At 40.3% G+C, this 19,996-nt stretch overlaps 1 protein-coding gene across 3 annotated transcripts in view; it reads left to right on the forward strand.

Annotated features, from left to right (window-relative positions):
* The first annotated feature begins 946 nt into the window (after nucleotides 1-946).
* LOC110948802 (transcriptional activator protein Pur-alpha) overlaps nucleotides 947-19,996 on the forward strand; it is a 29,275-nt gene continuing 10,225 nt past the window's right edge. Inside the window, exons 1-6 of one of the 3 annotated variants that reach the window (XM_051937212.1) lie at nucleotides 947-1,137; nucleotides 13,773-14,352; nucleotides 17,727-17,871; nucleotides 18,101-18,203; nucleotides 19,159-19,197; nucleotides 19,293-19,334. In XM_051937212.1, the coding sequence (XP_051793172.1) occupies nucleotides 14,166-14,352; nucleotides 17,727-17,871; nucleotides 18,101-18,203; nucleotides 19,159-19,197; nucleotides 19,293-19,334 (516 nt within the window). In that variant the 5' untranslated portion in view covers nucleotides 947-1,137; nucleotides 13,773-14,165. Of the gene's footprint in view, nucleotides 1,138-5,778; nucleotides 10,144-12,959; nucleotides 13,088-13,772; nucleotides 14,353-17,726; nucleotides 17,872-18,100; nucleotides 18,204-19,158; nucleotides 19,198-19,292; nucleotides 19,335-19,996 lie in introns of those variants that run through there. The other 2 variants (XM_022190515.2, XM_022190513.2) reach the window with 2 other exon arrangements.

Below are 19,996 nucleotides of genomic sequence, written 5' to 3' on the forward strand. Positions count from 1 at the left end.
ACACAAGATAATGTGGCTCTGAGGGGGGACTTTGGCTAAGATCTGACACAAAATAATACACAAATAACACATGAATACAGGTTTGATTATCAGCTGTGGCAGTGTAGAGCCAGTTCTAAGTGTAACGGTTTGGCTTAGCCTAAATGCCAAATAGAATGCGGATACAGGATGTAGAAGTGACAGGATTCATAAAGAGCGACATCTGCTGACCAGAGTGCATCATGAGCAATTTGACACACAGTGATGCTTCATGGAAATGTTACTGGTAATCAAATAGCAACGTTTGGAGAAGCAGCGTTCCAAATCTGAACCATGATTCATAAATTACGCACCATGGAGTGTGGAATAAATGAGCTGTCAATGGCTTACTTTAAGGAAATACAAGTTATATTAAAGTTATAGTAAAGTTAACTAAACAGAAAAACCAAAAAGAATCTTTTAAAACAGTATTTTTAATTGTAGATTCATAAAATACATCTTAACTTGCAGATTTACTTGTTCTTTTGTGGGCAGGTCCTGTAGATGTGACCCTAACCTGGCTGCTGTCCGTGGTGCTGAAATTGGACAAAATCTAGTGTCAGGTACAGGCATGAGATTTACTATTACTGTGTGAAATGCAGCACTTTTGCATGTAATAAAAGGTGCCTGTGTGCATTTTAAATAACACCCCCAACACTAACTCAGGGTATAAGCACTAGATGAGCACATGGATTCAACAATAATACCCAGAAAATGAAAAAATGGCATTATCGACCCCCAAAACTTTGCTCAGATCACCTACTTCCACCCTCAGTGCCCTCCTTTGCCCAAAATGTTGCCCTATCCGTAAACCATAAGGAGGAAACTGCAATTCCTCCGTATCACCGACGGGAGGCGCGCGTTCACCAAGTTTTCCCACATTGCGTGTTGACATCAGAGGTGAAACGTGCGGCGTTGAACTTGTGCGTGTGTCGCTCTCCGTGCCACGACTCGCCGTTTCTTGTCCATCTTGTGAAGCAGGCAGAGAAGCAGTCCGCTGCGCCGTTACCAAGGGGGCCCTCGGAGCGCATTCACATGAGTGTTTGTGCTCGTCTCGTCTCCAGCTTGACGCCGGCGAGGCTCTAAAGGCGCTCCGGCTGCAGACAGAGCGGGCTGAAGGTAGGTTTTTTTTGTTGTTTTTTTCCCTGGGAGCTCGCTCGGTGGAATGACGCTTTATTTACATGTCATCCGGATCGTCGCCGATTCCTGTAAGTTTCCCAATGTATCCAGCCAAGCATATGACATTGCTTTGCAGAGTTTTTGCAGAAGCATGACATGCCGACATATCAGCCGTGCGTCTGAGCTTGACATATTAATGGAGCTGCGTTTGGAGCGACGCCACTGCGTTCCTGTGTTGGGATGTAGGGCAAAAACTTTGTGAGGCTGCCTTTTTTTACAAACTGCGACAATACCTTTTCCAGGCTGAAATCTGCGTTGGACGTGGCCTCTGGATACGACAGAACTGCACTTAGTGATTCATATTAAAAAAAATGGTGTGAAAAATAGGCCAAGTGAGGACTGGCGATAGATTCATTAAACTGACAGGTTGTTTTGAAGAAGCAGGTACACCAGGGCCTATATAGACTATTAGGTAAGTAAAATTCACACAAAAAAATGCCCCGTGGTCAGCTTTCTGCATTAAAAACCTGATGAAATTCTAAAGTGGGATTTTTATGCGCAATTGAGGCCCAGAAAGGAGCGTGAATTTTATATCCGACACATGCTTATGCACAAAACCTCCAGTTCAGTATATTAAAACCTAAATGAATTGCTCATCTATTTTGCCTCCAGACTTCTATTGATCACATTCATCTACCTGAATGAGGAAAACAGAAAAGAAAAGACAAAAGAGTGACACGAGAAGGTCAGCTGCACCTTAGCAGAAAATGAATGTTAAAAAAAAAAGCTTGGACTTCAGATCATTAAATGAGACTGAAAAGTAAATAATCTAATTGCTAGTGAGCTTCACATGTCGAGGTGAGGGTAAACCCACTAAACGGCTAACATATATTTCTGTATAAAAAGCTCATAGGCTTTCAATATTCTGAACATCACAGTTATGCAATTTACATAAATTATCCATTTTATTATCACTATTTTTTTTAAATTCAATTCAATTTTGCTTAATTAAATGATGGTTTGTCTTATTCAGACCAGTAGGTAATTGGATTTTCTGCAGCAAAAAGTGCAGATTAGGTTTCCTACCTTTGAGACGAGAAGAGTAAGACATAATTAAATGATTTTCTATAACAAATCTAAACACTATCGAGCCATGAACTTGGAGAGCGCAGGCCTCCGCGAAATTCCAATACGAAATCTTGAAATTTTAAACCAAACGATCCGAATCCTCACCAAAGCTGAATGGGCTCCTCCTTTACGCATGGTCCACCTCTCTGTCAGGTCTCATTAAATTCGGCTCTGTGGTTTTTACGTAATTCTGCTGACAGTCAAACGACCAAATAGCACTAAAAATATAAATACTTTTAGGTGGAGGAAATAAAGTTAACATAGAAAGTTAAAAAGAGAGACCAAAAGCAAATCAGCAAAATTGTTGTACCCTCTTTAGCCTTTAGTCATGCTCATCTCGCTTCACATAAAGTTCAGCTCAGACTTTTACTATATAGGAGTTGCTCAAAGCTGGCTGAAGGGTTTGGCCTAAACTTTATTTTGAACCATTGATTTTGAGTAAATAAACGCATCTTATTTCTGAGCAAGTTTAGTTTATTAAAGCATTTTAAGTCTTAGATTGGTTCTTTATTAGTTTATTTAATCAATGTTGTCTTTCTAATAGGATATGCTGGTTTATTTATTTATTTTACATTATTTTTCTTTTCTCTATCCTCATAATTACCGACATAAAATACAAGTTTATTCAATATTTTTGAAATCGTTTGTATGCCTGCAAAGGAACATTTGGGGTCTAAAACATTTGAAGTGCTATAAATGTCTTAATAAGTCCCCATGGGACAAAAATCATCAATTACAACTGTCTTTAAATAATAACAAAAATATCAAACATTCATAAACTTAAGAGAGAGTTTTAGTCTCTGGGTTAGATTAGTCTGAATGACTGAACTGAACTCAGGCCTTCAAACCGCCCTTTGGAAACTTACTGTGAAAAATCAGTAAATCTCTATGTTTTTATTTTTCTCTTAATCCGACAGATTTTCTTATTTTTATAAGGAACAATACAATAATGCAAGTTGAAATAATGCGCAATATGAACACAAAAGCAGGTCAAATGACGTAATTGGCCCCTCTGTCATCAGTAGACGAATCGAATTGTTTTAAACTACATAAACTCGCCAGGATCAATGCCAATGCTTATATAGTATTTTTAGGCAGAACATTTGTGAAGTGCATAACGAATATTGACTAAAATCCTAAAGAGAGCTGAGCTGATGGGCGCACGGTCACATTTACGCACAAAAAATATCCTTCGACGTATATCGACCTTAAAGGAGTGAAATGAAAATGAAGCATCTGCGCCTCGAGGATCATCATATTGATGTGGCTAAATAAAAAGCTGTCTATCAGTGCTGGGAAACATTTTCGTTTCTTTCTAATTCTCTAATGGGATATTTTCATTCGACTTTATTGGCTGAGAAAAAGTCGTGTCACACTTACTTTGCTGGTTCAGTGATGCACTTAGAACTCCGGAGCAATTTTCAAAACTGAATAATGCCCTTATTCAACGTTTTCCTATAGCATATGGTTTGTCAGGAGTAACGAAATTGTTTGAGAAAAAAATTAAAATTCTCAGAAATTACAGAGATGATTTTAGGCTGCATCAAAGTACATATTCAAAGTAAAGATCCTTCACATTAAAAGTCCGAGCCATCATATTTGACTCCAGAAAGAAAATAAATAACGAGGAGGAACTATAACCTGCATGAGAAAACTTAGTGGCTAAATAAGGGAGCAATTACAGGTAAATGTGTATTTTTATTTTATTCTGTTATTTTATTCATTTAGTTTTATGATTATTACTTTGGGGAGGGGCTGGGGGGAGTGATACCTGCAAAATTAACAATGGAATTCTAAATTTCTGAAAATTCTCAGCATTTATTTGAAAGCTTGGACCTGAAATACAATAATGAATAGTTGTCTGACTGCGGTATGGTCTGAAAGTAGCAGCTTCTAAACGTGCAGGCCTAACGTGGACATGCCTTGGGTTTTTCATCCAGTGACACTGTATGCCGTCGTTTAACATTTAATAAAATTATATGCAAATTAGTAACAATTAGCCTACTGAATGCTACTATAGAAAAAAAAATATACAACTTTGACAGTGTTAGTCTGATAGAAAATGTGCGTCTGAGCAGTTTAGGAGGAGGAGGAGGCCTGTTAAATATTGAACAGGTTGGCCTGTGAGCTGCAGAGTTCAGAGCGAGCTTGGACACATGGAGGACGACAGGTTACATTTAATCCGAAGTACACGAGTCAGAATAAGTTGACCCAATAGTCACTGCCAGGTCAAAGATGAGAATAATGCCATTATTTCTTGATCGCGCTTGAAGACTGCAGGTGCGTCATGCTGCAGCTTTACGCGCCTTTAGAACCTCTAATTTGGCGCAAATGTGTCTCTGTATCATCGGCATACTGAGCATGGGGATATAGGGTTTTGAAAAGTTTCTTTATGGTTTTTTTCATACATTCTTACTTGTGTGACTTTTTTTGCATTTCAAACGACTTCAAGCTGAGCACAGCCAAAGATCCCTGAAGCTTAGAAAGAATGAGGATATCTTTAAAAAAAAAAGATGTATGTTTGTGTCTCTTTAGCCTCCTGGATATACAAATGTGAGGTCTATCCTGATTTAATAGACTTTTCTTCCTGAATAAATTATATTGGTTGAATGGTCTGCCTCTGTCTTTTTCGCGACTTGCTTTGGAGATGGTCAAACTGCAAAGAATTTTTTTTATATAATTTGAGCTGTCGGAAAGACATTCCCATAATGTCTACAAAATAAATGCGATGTGTTTCTAAAAACCACATGTCTTGAAAATAAATATCTGAAATAATTTTAATGGTGTGTCATTTCACTTTAGTCCTATGTTATATGCGGCCTTAAAGTTGATCAAGTTTGAAGTAGTTTAACCTGGATCTGTTGTGGACTCTGTGGCACTGACTGTACAAGACTGATAGAGCTCAAACACGTTTATTTATGTTTATCACTCCCATTATTATTTACTTACGAGGAGAAGGCCTGATGCAGTGTTTAATATTAAAAATATACAGAATTTGGTGATTTTGAGGCCTAATGATATTATTAAGTGGTACAAAAATTACAGAATGAGATTTGAAGAACTGACTGCCATTAGAGGGTTTTATTAAGGCTCGCAAATTCATGCATTTGTCCCAATTTTTGGTCCGCTGACAAAAATCGAAAGCAGCTGGTTTAATGTCCAGGTCAAGTTAGAAAAAAATCGTAAAATTGTGAGCATATCAACCCTGCATGGAGACCTGCACAGTGTGGGTTGTTCAGAGGGGATTTCTATGCATTCTCTCCTCTACTTTTTAAGGGCAAGCAGGGGTCTTTCCAGACATCAAAAGTACCGATATTTTCAGAGGCTGCTTTGCGAATCGAAACCTAATCGTACTGCGTCAGATACATTTCTCCAAAACAACCTTGAGTTTCGTTTTCGGTGTGACAGCTCATGACACCGACGGTCCACGGTGTGGGAGAGAAAACGCAGCAGCAGTGTGCGCTCTGCATTAACGCTCCCCTCTCCTCGCCTTCTTATCCTCCTCCTGTGCAGATCTCGCGAGAGCTCCGGAGTTGGCTGTGGCTGGCCGTGGCTTTGCAGCAGACAGAGGGAGAAGGCAGGCAGGCAGCATCATGGCGGACAGAGACAGTGGAAGTGAGCAGGGAGGAGCAGCAACGGGCCCAGGCTTCGGTTCCATGCACCTAGCGACAGGAGGGGCGGGCTCCGCTTCCGGGCTCCAGCATGAGACGCAAGAGCTGGCGTCGAAGAGGGTTGACATCCAAAACAAACGCTTCTATTTGGACGTTAAGCAGAACGCGAAAGGCCGCTTCTTAAAGATAGCAGAAGTCGGGGCCGGTGGAAACAAGAGCCGCCTCACTCTCTCTATGTCCGTGGCGGTCGAGTTCCGTGACTACTTGGGGGACTTCATCGAACATTATGCCCAGCTGGGTCCCAGCAACCCGGGGCTGGTACAAGACGAGCCGAGGCGAGCGCTCAAAAGCGAGTTCTTGGTCCGAGAGAATCGGAAATACTACATGGATCTGAAAGAGAACCAGAGGGGACGGTTCCTGAGGATTCGACAGACCGTTAACCGGGGGCCCGGTTTGGGATCCACGCAAGGCCAGACGATTGCTCTGCCTGCCCAGGGACTTATTGAGTTTCGTGACGCTTTGGCTAAACTTATTGACGATTATGGTGTAGAGGATGAACCTGCAGAGTTGCCCGAAGGGTCATCATTGACTGTGGACAACAAACGCTTTTTCTTCGACGTCGGATCCAATAAGTACGGTGTGTTTATGAGGGTAAGCGAGGTGAAGCCAACGTACCGCAACTCAATTACGGTGCCCTACAAAGTGTGGTCCAAATTTGGGAATACTTTCAGTAAATATGCCGAGGAGATGAAGAAGATCCAGGAGAAACAGCGGGAGAAAAGGGCATGCGAGCTGCAGCAACAAGAGGAGATGCAGGCAGACGATGGAGACGAGGATTGATATAGAGAGAGCAAAAAACATGCAAGAGTAATGAAAATAACAAGAGAATTATAATTAAAAACTCTACTGTATAAAGAAAGAAATCTAAAGATTTAACTGTAATGGTTTAACTCCAAGGGAGCATCACCCACAATATAAGAAACCTCCACAACCTGACAGTTATGACATGTTGTCACTCATCGCTGGATGTTACCCCACTTATCCACCATTAATACAGTAACAGGCTGCTAAACAAAGTAATAACATTATATTTGAACATTGTTTCCTACTTGACAAACGATATTGAACTGAGTGTTTATTTCCCTTATTAACAGAAAACTTTTGTACCAGTTAAAGCTATTGTAAAAAAAAAAAAAGTGTTTGCAATGTTCAAATGGAATTATTGCCGAGTTAAGAGGAAAAGAGTTTCCTTTTCATGTGAGCTAATGACTTCAGCACAAATCAGAAATTTTAATTTTTAAAACCAAAATTCAAAAACTTTGTAAAAGGTTGTCACATGTACTTGCCATCCTATTTACCTTTACCTGTGAGTAGAGATGTGTTTACACATAAAATCATATGAGGGCTAGGCCTGCTTCGGAAACTGGTTAGATGTCATGCAGTATAAAAAGGAACATATAGGCATTTTCATGAAATGAAAAATAAGTGCTCTATTTGTTGTGCAATATGCATTGCATAAAAATCAAATATATTGAACTGGCCAATGGATCTTGACATGAAGACATTTGCCAGAGGCATTCAAAGAAATATTAATATTGTAATTTTTGTTTCAGTTGAAATTGTTGCCATGCAGATGGATATATTATAGACTACCTTTGTGTCTCGTTGTTAATGCAATGTGTTCATTTTAAAGGTACTAAATGTGTATTTGATAGAGGAAATGCAGTGACAACATGTAGCAAATGGCCTGAATTGCAGATTATTTAAGACCAACACCCTACACATACTGTGTTGATTGGCATAGTAAAATTAAGAGGAGCAGTATTGGAGAGTTTATCTGGAACAGCAACGTTTTGTGATCTTGTTCAGTTAAAAAAAAAAATCTAAGTGGTGCCAAGGAGTGCTGTTGCTGCATGTTAATCTGCACTAAGATAGATTTCGTTGGTCTCCCAAAATATTGGCTCAAGGACCCTTCCATATGTATCTTTATCTGCCTATATTGTACGAATCTCAAATTTGAGTGATTTCCATCCAAAGGCTTGGTGTAGTTATAGTGGAAGTTGTTTAAAAGCGTGATTGTAAAAGGAGCGACCTTGTGAACAGTAATCAAAACATCACCATCACACTATGAGGAGGGCCACTGAGGAGCACGCCTGGCCTAGCCGGGGTGAGGAGGGTTCACTTCACCTGTTGGTGAATCTCCAGTATGTCGGTGGATGTGCCCATCCCTACCAGTTTAAGATCTGAAGGTGTGAAGTTCAGTGGAGCTACTTTGGATACATGCTCACAACTCTACTTTAGAACTTTATGCCCAAATATCTACCTGGGGGTGATAAGATTCTGTTTTGGTCTAATTGTAAATATTTGGGCTGCCACACGGAAAACAACTGGTTCTAATCCAGTTCAGTCGCATCTCATAGATGTGTGATAGCAGTTTTATAAACTCTGTCAGTAATCTCCAGAGAAACTGGCAACAATCAGATAATGTCAGATTTACCTCAGCATTGAATTAAATGATTGCTCCCATGTTTAGATTGACTGGAAACCAGCAAACTAGACTGTCCTTGACCACCTATTTTTGGAGCCTCTGGTATAGCCTAAAAGATACCTGATTGGGAGCATCCTCTTCAGCATATAAACAACCTGGTGCCTTACACACTCCGCATGCTTACACGCTGGCCTGGTGCTTTGGATCGCAGTTTGGCTTATTTCTGTTATTGTTTCCTCTTTCTTTCTTCCATTTTTGTGTCTCAGCCCCCCTCGTGTGCTAGCGCACGACTTGTGGTGCTAAAAGGGTTTGGTTACAAACCCTTTAAAAAAACATAGGAGCAGAATTCTTAACTTTTTTCTGCTTCCTTCCTTCTTCCCTAACTTCAATGCCATCCCCATCCCCCAGCCATCCAGGTATCGGCCTACATGTAAACATGGAAGGGGGTGGTCACCTAGATGCAAGATGATGCAGAAGAGTCGGCTCTTCACTAGCCAAGCGCATTAGCAGGGAGAGCAGGGGCTGATTGGGAACATCCGTTGGGGCCTGAAATGATAGAATTTGTTGTTGGTCGAGCCCCCCACCCCACCCCCCCTTGAAATGCTTCTTCTACGGCTTGGGTAGTTATGTGTACGTTGTAAGTCGCTCAATTAATGGGGAGTAGCAAGCATGTCTTGTTTTGTTTTTTTTGTTTTGTTTTATGTAGTTTTACCTTTTCAGCGTTATTCCACATTATTTGTAATTTTGGAATGTTTTCGCCCACAAAAAATATATCTATTTTTTTCTGTGCAACATTTCATCACTGTGTGCAATATCGTATGTGCCAATGGTGGCAATATATGTATATCAATTAAATATATGATTACTATTTGAAAGCATGTGGCTGAATTCCATGTTTATTTCTCATGAAGGAGTTGTACGCCTTTATTTGCACTCAAAGCTCCATCCTGGAGGAAAATATAGTAAACCAAGGTCTTAGCAGCCTGTTGAGTCAAGCAGTTCACTTATGTACTTTAACTTGAAACAGAACGTTGTCACTGCAAGTGCGCCCCTCTCAAGGAAAAGGGTCAACTTGGCTTATGGTTTGTCGAAGGTAGACTGTAAACATACAATGGAGTTTTTATGAGAAGGAAAACAAAAGAAACAGAAGAAAAAAACAAAACAGTGAAATCTCCATTTTAGCTTTAAGCTAAGAAACGGTGCTTCAGTCCAATCCTCATTAAGGTGTATGGTGAACTGTCTTCAGTGGTTGTTGTGTGTAGCACTTTGCTTTCCCAGGTTAATGAAATGCCTGACCAATACTTGTTTAAAATGATCTCAACAAAGAATGTCGTTCTCTCTTCTGTTGCCTCTCTTTCTTTCTTTTTTTTTTTTTTTAAAGAGGGTATTTGATTTTCTCATTTGGTTTTTTGATGCATTAAATATAATTTATGTACATTTGACAAATTTTAAAAATAAATTTAATTTACCCATGAGGGAAAATCTACATTCAAAAATGTATGTGTTTTTTCATGTTTCATTTCTTGTCGGCGGAAGAAAAAACAAAAACCTACCACAATGTCTACAATTCACTGATGAAAAGTATGTTTAATTTTGACGTAGTGTTGTCTACAATGTCTGACTCTACATTTGCAATGATACTAAAGTACTAAAGCTTGATTTTACAGCCTCCAAAATGAAAACTTTGCAAAGACGGATGACCCGTGTCTTAGAGATTTATACATTAGTACTGTATGTGTAAAACCAGGCTGTAAAATAAAGCATTACTTTGTTCTCTAATCATCCTGGCTATGCAATTTGTGAATGCATCGGTTGCTCATCTGTTAATTTTATTGGTCATACAATGCTAAAGATACAAACAGAACCTCCACGTCTTTTAATTTGTTAATTGTTTGTCAAGAATTATTTTTTCCTGATATGAGTTTTGGGGCTTTTCCACATGTAACAGTGACCAACACAAGGCTAAAGAAATTTCTTAAACTTTTATCATGTTTATAGCTATTTAAAAATTCGATCAGCTTAAATTGGATTTCTGGTTTAAGGTTTGCTAATAAAATGTATGATATAGAAGATGTTAATTATTATGTAAATATAGAAAATAGGTCAAACATTATCATTCACCAGATCATCTGCAGCTTCAGCGTTGCTTCCGCCTCCAAACTCAAAGCTCCACATACGGAGACGTTGCCGGAGAAATCAACATTAAACCGTTTTTATCTTCTCCGCCACCACCTGCCAGAAGAAAGCACATTAGAGAAATATCGGCATGAGGATTAGATAAGTTTATGTAACCATAAACTTCCCAGGCAGGTCAGAGTGCAGGCTCTGGACATGCTCAAAAGGCATTTCTGCAGGACATTTGTATGTTTGGGCTCTGTTGTTAAGTTGATGGTCTCTGCCTGTTGGCCAGGAGCAATGGGTGAAAAAACTGAGGGGGATGTGCTAAATAGAGATGGGACTCCAGCCCAGATGCCAACTCAGATTCTGACTTTGCTCTTCGTCCAAGAACTCACAGATTGGTTTAGGTCATCGCAGCGTTGTAGGCACAAATGAAGCATTCGCAATAGTTATCAGTTGCATTTAGTCAAATCAAAACTGTCATTTTAAAAGCAAAATATACTCTAATGTAATATATTCTGATAACGTAGCATGTCTAGCTTGGTCCAGCTGCCACTGTGTGAGCTGCAGGAGAACTACTTGACCAGATTTGTGTTTTATTGCTGTTGAAACGTGGCCATCATCACCTGAGATGCTCTCGACAGCAATGGATAACACTAACGGCTTGCTACAATGTGCAGCATCCTGCCACTTCTTGTAGCTTCTGTGTGCATGTGGCTGTTTATTTGTGCCGTATTGGTGCTGAGCTTTGTCGAGCCATATGGTGGCAGCATATGTTTGAAAATGCTGTCTCTGCTTTTGTGTTGCTTCCATTTTTATTCAACTTTAATTCCATGCCACAGTCTGAAGCTGCTCAGCACTGGCTTTGGCGGTGACGTAATTCATATTAGGCTTGTCTGGTTTTAGCCACTAGATGCTGCTCTCTACCTACGAATGATGGGCTCAGACAAAGAGGAGAAAACAGAAGAGTCCCAGCTGAGAAAATTTCCTTTGCCTTCAGTTTGTGAATTATCAACAGAGAGCTTTAAGTAAATAGCCACATAAGGAAAGACTACAAGGAAGATGGATATTTTAACGCTCCCTTTTAATGTGGATTTGCTACTATTTAGGTTTTATTGTTTTGACTTGGTTGATGGGTTACAATAAAAGAGGTCTTGACATCACTCTATGCTAGGTTTAAACACAGTGTGGTAAAAATCACATTTTTGGTGTTAATTCACATGTTGGAGGACATCATGAGCGGAATAGTCAGTCAAGGCCATGACTGAGCATTTCCACCTCAAAACTGCGGTCTAACAGTCTCAGAAACACAGATTCATTCAGATTTCTGAGGAATCTGTTTCCAGGTTGAACATGTAGAGCTGAATTACTCCAATGTCATAACTTGACATTATGTCACTGAGAGTAGTTTTACAGTGGCTGAGCAGAGTTGTAGGTGAGCTGATGTGGCCGAGCTGCAGTGAGTGGGGAGAAAGGCGAGGACTTTGTAGATCTGCATGTTCTAGAGAAAGGAACAGTGCAGAGTTACAGAGAGAGCCATTTTAAGGCAGGAAGGGAATGATTTTCATGGAGTAAATATCGAAATATTTAACTTTGACATACAGAGCTGAGTTTTTTCGAGGTTAATTAATGACAGGAAAGGGATGTTTCTTAGGTAAATAGTAGTCTGTCACACTAGATATGCATTGCATTGAATCCTGCCATTTGCTGTCCATTTCACACAACTTTCTCCTTCCCTTGTTATTGCTTCCAAAAAGGTCCACTTCACTATGCACAGCAACTTCTAGGCAATCCTGGCCTATCAAGTTTTCCTTCGTGCAGTAAAGTAGTGCTGCTATTTTTCTTTTACAGTGAGTTATCCATTTTAATGATCGGTCTCAACTCAATGAATGCAGAGGTTCTACCAAAACAATAAGTCGCTATTGTGAAGGGACACGGTTGCTGCATCCTTCACTTAACTCCACCCAACACACAACTGTGACTCGTGCAAAGAAACGCAAACAAGCCTGAGTGTTTATTGCCCCGTAGCAGCATGATAATGAGGGGCAGTCATGCTGATATTTAGCAACACTAAGCAGAAAGTCATTGTTGAATGGAATAAAACACAAGAAATGGGAACTACATTTCTCATTGCCTTTTAATGATTTTTGATATCCAAGTAGTCATTAACTTAAATGATGTATAAACTGCAAAGATTTTGAAGAAAATAAAAAACAAGTGTATAGCAGTAGCAACAGAGTTAGTGTTGCCCATTTTTTGTCCCATGTTACATCAGTGTTGATGTAAAAAGTGAGTTTAATACTCAGTGGATGAGTTTGACACGAGGGGAAGGAGCTTGTTTCCTTTTTATTACTTATTCAATGTGTGAGGTCAACTTCCTGAATTCCACTCTTCGTCTATTTAATGTGTGTGTGAGCGGGTGGAAGAGAGAGCTACAGAGAGACAGAGAGAGAGAGAGGTAGGGAGGGAGGAGGGAGGAGAGCGATTATGGAATGCTGTGATGTCATCAGCTCAGTCATACACAAAGACGAGGAGGACCCACAGCCACTCTGACTCTCAGCTTAGTTAGCATACTCTGCTGTGGAGCGGCTGTCTACATCCCACTGTGAGTACTTGAGCAAATTCTACCCTTCTCTTACAACTCCCTTTTGTTTTGTATCACTCACTTTCTCCACTCACTTCCCCCCTCTGCTCGGGTTTCCTTCTCTGCACCCTACAACGTGCTTAGCAGACACCAATCTCTATTCCACCAGTGTAATAGTTCTCAGTCTGAGACAAGCTTTCTTTCCCTCCAAGTGCTGCTTATGTGGTAGCCATTGTTAACTACCCACTGTGATTGGAGGAGTCCATTTCAATCCCTCTGTTAGAGAAACTGGCTCACGCTGTCTTGGGCAGTGACCCCGTTTTTTTCTCTCCTAAAACCAGACATTGACCGTGTTAAAATGGAGCCGCTATCTTGTGGGAGTTTTGGGAAGAAAGGAACATGGGTTTGGGAAGGGACGAGTGGTGGGGAGGGGAAGGAGTGAGGTGGGCCACTGATGACAGATCCATTCCTTTGGAATCTCCTCCCATTCTGGACTACAGAGTGTCTGTCAGTGTAGAAACAGGCTTTGGGTTTCTTCCGTATTCATGAAGGGTGGGACAAGATAACCGACTGAAACCGAATTTCCAAAGGCTAGAGGGAACAAAGTCTGTGAGAAATGTGGGGATGAAGGAATGCGTGGTACATTCCAGCTTTGAAAAGGGCACTGCGTAATCTTTCAAATGTTCTTTGTGTTTTTTTCTCGTAGACTGACCCAATGATGACGTCCAAAGTCAAAGAAAACTTGACATCTTAGTAGGGAGGGAGAAACTGTGAGCACAGCACAGAAAGGAACAGGATTGTGTGTGTGTGTGTGTGTGTGTGTGTGTGTGTGTGTGTGTGTGTGAGTGTATTTATGTGTATGATTGTACAGTATGTGCAAAAGAGTGTATGAGAATGCGCCTTGATTTATGAAGAAAGCTTCATAACAGTGGTTTTAGGATAACTGTGAAGCTGTGAAAGTCTTCTTCTAACAAGATGAGACTATAAACCATCCCTACAAACTGTCCACCTCAAGAAGCTGCTGACCAAAGGACAGCACCTCCTCCCTCCAACTGCTTAGCAAGGTGGTACCAAATTAACCAACCATTAAGTCGGCAACATGCTGCAGCAGATTTTAAAGGACATGTACATCGACCCCGATGTCCTCAACGCTCTTAATGAAGACCAGAAAAAGACTCTTTTCCTGAAAATGCGCCAGGAGCAGGTGCGCCGCTGGAAAGAGCGAGAGGAGAAACTGGAAAGAGAAGGAGGGGATGCTGAGTCCAAGAGAACCAAGCCAAGAAAAGGTAACCATGCTGAACCATCACCTTTGTTAACCTATATTCTTTCTGTTGCAACGAGATGCAGCTTTAAGTTTTTCAAGCATATTGAGTATCACAAAGATTTTGACAGAAAACCATCTGTTCTCTGAATCATTTTAGTCAAGATGTTTACATCGTGTCGTGGATTTTACCTGGTACAGTTACAAACCATGAGAAGTGGACTGCTGAAGCATGTGTGCATTAGTTGTGACAGGTATCCTAAGCTGCTGGGTATGCTTTCGCTGCCGTAGCTCATGTTCCCCATCATCTCAACAGCTGCTGGCCAACACAAACAAAGAGCATTTACACTTGAAGTTTGATTTATACCTCAATTCCTAAACAGTTACAGCTGAATGGTGGTGCCGATAAAGCAATGTTAACATCACACTCGCAGATGTTAACATTTACAAAAAGTAAAGTAGATGTCACGGTTAAAATTATATCCAGGCTGCAGTGAGAGTTTTGTACGGGGCTTATAATAATAGCATGTCAGAAGTGCAGTTTTGCTAGGCCTTTACATAATGGTGAACACTCACTTAGATCATCTTGTTTCCAGTCAAACCACACAATGTGAGCCGTAGAGCAACAGAGAACAATATTCACCGGATCACATATTTCACTCATGTCTGGAACGCTTGTTTGACGGAAAATAGAAGGCAGATGAAAACGTCAATGTGACAGACAGAGATGACAAGAAAAAAATTTCCCACAAGGCGGAAACACACAAGCAATGTGAATGGTAAATTTGTTTATCCAATGCTGGCTTCTGCTCAGAAGCAACAGTTGGAGTATAGCAGTACGCATGTAGCAATCAAACAAAACACCCAGAAACTCAGGAAGTCACAAGTCTGGCGTGAAACAGGTTTGACGCATACCACAGAATCTTGCCTGTCTGCATTTTCTCTTGTAGATGTCCTAGTACAATAAATGCATTGTGTAATGACTCTGACATAACAAATTGCTCTATTTTTATTTTCTGAAGAGGTACTCCTACATGACAAAGCAAACTGCAGAGGTTTGGATAGATAGAGCAGTTGCCAAACTCGCAATAATATCACAGTAAAGCCAATTAACAGCACACTGCAGCTGGTGCATTAACTTTGATTGACAAAGTAATGTGATCTGTCTTGTCTTGGCGAATCACAAAGTACTTACTATCAACTGTGGCGCAGAGTGAGGGAACAGAGCTCTTTCTATCTCTTAATGACCAATGCAGCTGTCCTTGGGAGGCTGCATGGAGACTGCAGGCTGAGATCACATGGTCACAACGGTTCTCCACACAGCCTCCTCATTTCTCGTGCATAGGAAATGGTGGATAGTTCATGTTCCTGTGTAAAAATAGGAAGTGAGTCAAGACTCAATCCTTCAAACAATTAGCAGGGGGAGAAACAGGAAGCTTGCAGGAAATGTATGTGTTTGAAAAACAAAGCCAGAGTTTGATTTTTATTGGGACAGAATTGTGAGAAAGCTCACATGTTAAGTTTGTTTTTTTATGCAGTGAATGAAGCTGGTGTCCTCAGCTGTTGTTAAGAATTCACATTTAGCCATCAGCCTTTCCTGATCATGGGACTGTTGCTGTGGTTAAGCTGAGTTTACAGTAATTGTTGTGCATGTGCTGACTGTTTTGACAAGCTGGTGTGTTTATGCTGATGGAAAACTGGTGACATTCACAGAATGCAGAAAGACTGTTGCTGTGACAAAACTTTTCTCAGACTGCCAACTACTGATGTTGTTCTTTCGATAAAGAAAATTATCTTCTGTAATATTAGAAACATAGCTGACTAAACTGGAAACTGCAGCTTAACTCTGTCTTCTACAGTAAGACTGAGGACATACAGTTTGTCAGCACAAACAATGCAGCTCCTAAGTGCAGATAACAGGGTTCATCTCATGTCCACCTGACAGTGGAGTTGTAGTTCTACCTGTCAGTTTGGGCCTTTGGATTGTTTACCAACGTATGTTCTGACTGCTGTGGTTTCGTAGTCATCCTGGTATGCCTTGTTGGAATGTGATCCACTGGGCTGGCTAGCAAAACCAGTTCCCTATGAAAGTATGCTATTCTGTTTTCAACCAACAAGCTCGCCCTCTGGGTCTGCGTCAGCTGGATCCTCTCAATAAAACAGTGCTGCTGTGCTCCTATGCATAGTCACAGGGCTGTGACATATGTTTGCATTCGTGTGCACATGTATGCTTTTGTATTTTTAAGCTTCTGAGGACTCAGTGTCCTCAAAGAAGGACAAATAAGAACAAGCCTGCGTGTAACACAAGACCATATTTTTTAGCTTTTCTTTGGGTTGGAGTTTGGATTTGGAAATATAGGATGCTTTTGTTTTTAAACTTTCAAGCGTTTTAACTCTATTTAGATCGCCCATATGAGCATGAGTGTCCTTATATATTTGTATTGAGCTGTGTGAGCAACAAAACAGACTGAACTTATCAGTTGAATGGTCAGAGCTACAAGTGTTTATCTCAGAGATCAGAAGTCATCAATACAGAATTTCAACATATTTATTTTCAAAATATGGCTGAGGTTTGAAGTAATGACAATTTAGATAATATTTGTTCCTGATATAACTGAGCAATCTGATAAGGACACTTATTACATCAAACACTTTTCTTAACCCTCCTGTTGTCTTCATTTATAGGCACCGAAAAATTGTTTCCTTGTCTGAAAAAAAATCCAAAAATTCAACAAAAAATTCCAGAAAATTTCTGAAAATTTGCAAAATCTTCAGGAAGAAAATTCCAATAATTCCTTAAAAATTTCCCTTAAAATGTTATTTAAAAAACCTTTAAAAAATACCCCAAATCTGGCAAGAAAATTCTTGTAAATATTTTCAAAAAAATTGTAAAAATCTTCCCAAAACAATCCTAAAAATATCTAAGGTGATTACATATATATCAGTAAAACTTCTAATATTTTCTTTAAGGACATTCACAAAAAATATCAAACAAAATCCAGCAAAATTCGCTAGATTTTGGTTGATTTTTGTGAATGTTCTTAAGAAACCTTTTTTCTAACATTTCTTTTTTCCCACCAAAAAATGTTTGAAAATTTCCCAAAAATGTTACAAATGTGGACATCAGAAGTGTCACTGTGAAAATATAATGTTTTTTTCCACATTTTCAAACTTTAAAATGGGTCAATAAGACTCGCAGGACAACACAAGGGTTAATCTTATTATTTCTCTTATAAAATGAGACTTTGTTGTAGTTATTTTAAATATTTAGCCATGTTTTAGTTTTACTGTGCATTGCTTAGACTTGTCTTGAATGAAGGTTATTAACACTGTTAAACTAACTTTGTGCTTCGAAATCCGTTAACTGAAATCGTACACATGCGTTTGTGTTTTTAACAGCCAACAGTAAGAGTGTGAGCTGGCTGCTGGGCCGGGATGGAGATGTGGCGGTCATTGTGATTGGCGAGGTGGATGAGCTGACCTCCAAATTCATCTGTTCAGGATTTGGGGAAAAGAAGTCTCCAAGTCTTCAGAACAGCACATAGTAAGACACTTTTGTAATACAAAAAAAAAGTGATTTTTTTTAAAAATTACATTCTGCAAACAATCATAGAGAAATCCATTTGTGTTTCATCATATTAGCATTGCTTACAGACTGTAATTGGAGAGGATTCAGGAGGTTTCTGCTGTAGTGATATAATATGACATTATGCAAGAGAATATGCATACTGTATGTGAAAAGAACGATGACACAATCTGATTATGTTTTACAGCCATCAAGCTATCTTGAAGAGCAGGAAAAACACAGAACCTGTCAAAACTGAGAGAGAGAACCTTCCTCCAAAAGCACAACCTGGCATCTCATGGAATTTAAAGGTACAAAGCTGTTTGTTTGTGACCCTGAGGAATCAAATCGTTTTGCCTGTCATGGTGATTCTCGACTTGAAGCACAAAGATAATTCTGAGAATGAAGAATCTGATTGCATAGTGTTGTTTTTTTCTTGAGATATTTCTATCTGATGACCTCTTTTGTATTTGATCAAGCAAACACCTGATAAGGATATGAAAACTTTGATGAAATACAACATGATAAGACTGAGCTGAAGAATCACTGGTCTGTCGGATCAACTGCCGTCAAGCTCCATAATATCCCTTTACTGTTTACCATTGTCTCGTCCCTTCAATTGAATTTTTCCATCTGAAACCCATCACTTCCACCACTTCATTTCCACTTCTTTTACCTGCAGAGCAGTTTATGAAAACTATCAATTTGACTTTTGACCATAGCTGGTGAAAATCAATGTCGCCATTAGGATTCTAGCCTTATTATTTCAGGCCTCTACTTTGTGTCAAAATAAGCTGGAGGTGCAGATGATTTCTGGGTTAGTGATATTTTGGTAGTGTGCATGTGCGCAGTGCGTTGGTTTTGGAGTGTGTGTGCGTAAGTGTGTGTGGGGTGCCTCCTTTTTCACGCTATCTCAAAAAGAGATTTGCTGTGTTGTCATGGCAACCGTGCACACACTGAGCCAGAGCAAGCCAGGGTGGATGGTCTCATCTGGCCTGACCACGATGGTTCTCTGAGCTAAAGCTGTACACTGCTCACTCAGTGGAAATACGGTCACTGGTTTTCCAGCAGACACATTACCTCAGAAACTGTACGGATATGTTTTTAAACACTTATGTACAATATTGTCACAGGAGCAACTCTATTTTCTCTTTTCACCAACTCTGTTTTGTTCCTGCTCATTCCAAGCACTGAAGTGCCTCAAAGTTAAAGAGGATGACGTGTCGCCTCTAGTATCAACTAACATGGCACTGTCTCTCCCAACAGGGGAAATGTGAGGAGACGAGCACTTCACTCCCTCTGCCGGTGAGTCCGAACAACTGACTGCTAAGCTGAGCAGTGAGCTCTCAGGTTGCATCATGGCCTGGAACACTCATGCAATGTCTTTGTTAAACCCACAGGTGTCAGTGAGTGAGCATTCACCACCTACAGCAGCAGAAAAGGTATTTATGAATTTCAGTAGCGCTCTGCTTTTCATTTCTGCAACCCAATTTCAACTTTTAAAAGATGCTTCCCACCCTAAGTATGCATTTTAAATGGATTATAAAGCAAAGAAGTCTATTTTTGAGTCCCCTCTACATAATTTTAAAACACAGTCTCACATTTTCCAGCAAGCCATATAGTGATCTAGTATTCAGCTACTTATAATGTGGCTTTAGAGTGCCTATGTGTCTTTTCATGGCAGTCCCACCCTCTGTGAGTAACAGGAAATGGTGGTTAGGGCCAGCTGTCCCCTCACTCCCAGCCTCTCTGAAGATCATCTTTCTCCCAGCATTCTCCCTCTCTGCGCTCCGACTTGTCTGAGCTGCCGCACCCCTCATAGCTCTCTCCGGGGGAACAGCTGAACTGAACTGTCCTCCCCCTGGCTCCATCATCGCTCCAGCCTTGCGATGTCTGGGGAGAGCACGCTCTCTATCTCCCCTAGCTTTCTTTCTCCTTTCAGTGTTTATGTGCATGCAAATCTAAGACAGTGTGTGTGTATGTGTGTGTGTGTGTGTGTGTGTGTGTGTGTGTGTGTGTGTGTGTGTGTGTGTGTGTGTGTGTGTGTGTGTGTGTGTGTGTGTGTGTGTGTGTGCGTGTGTGTGCATGTGTGCGTGCGTGCGTG

The sequence above is a fragment of the Acanthochromis polyacanthus genome, chromosome 17, assembly GCF_021347895.1.
Source record: "Acanthochromis polyacanthus isolate Apoly-LR-REF ecotype Palm Island chromosome 17, KAUST_Apoly_ChrSc, whole genome shotgun sequence".
NCBI lineage: Eukaryota > Metazoa > Chordata > Actinopteri > Pomacentridae > Acanthochromis > Acanthochromis polyacanthus.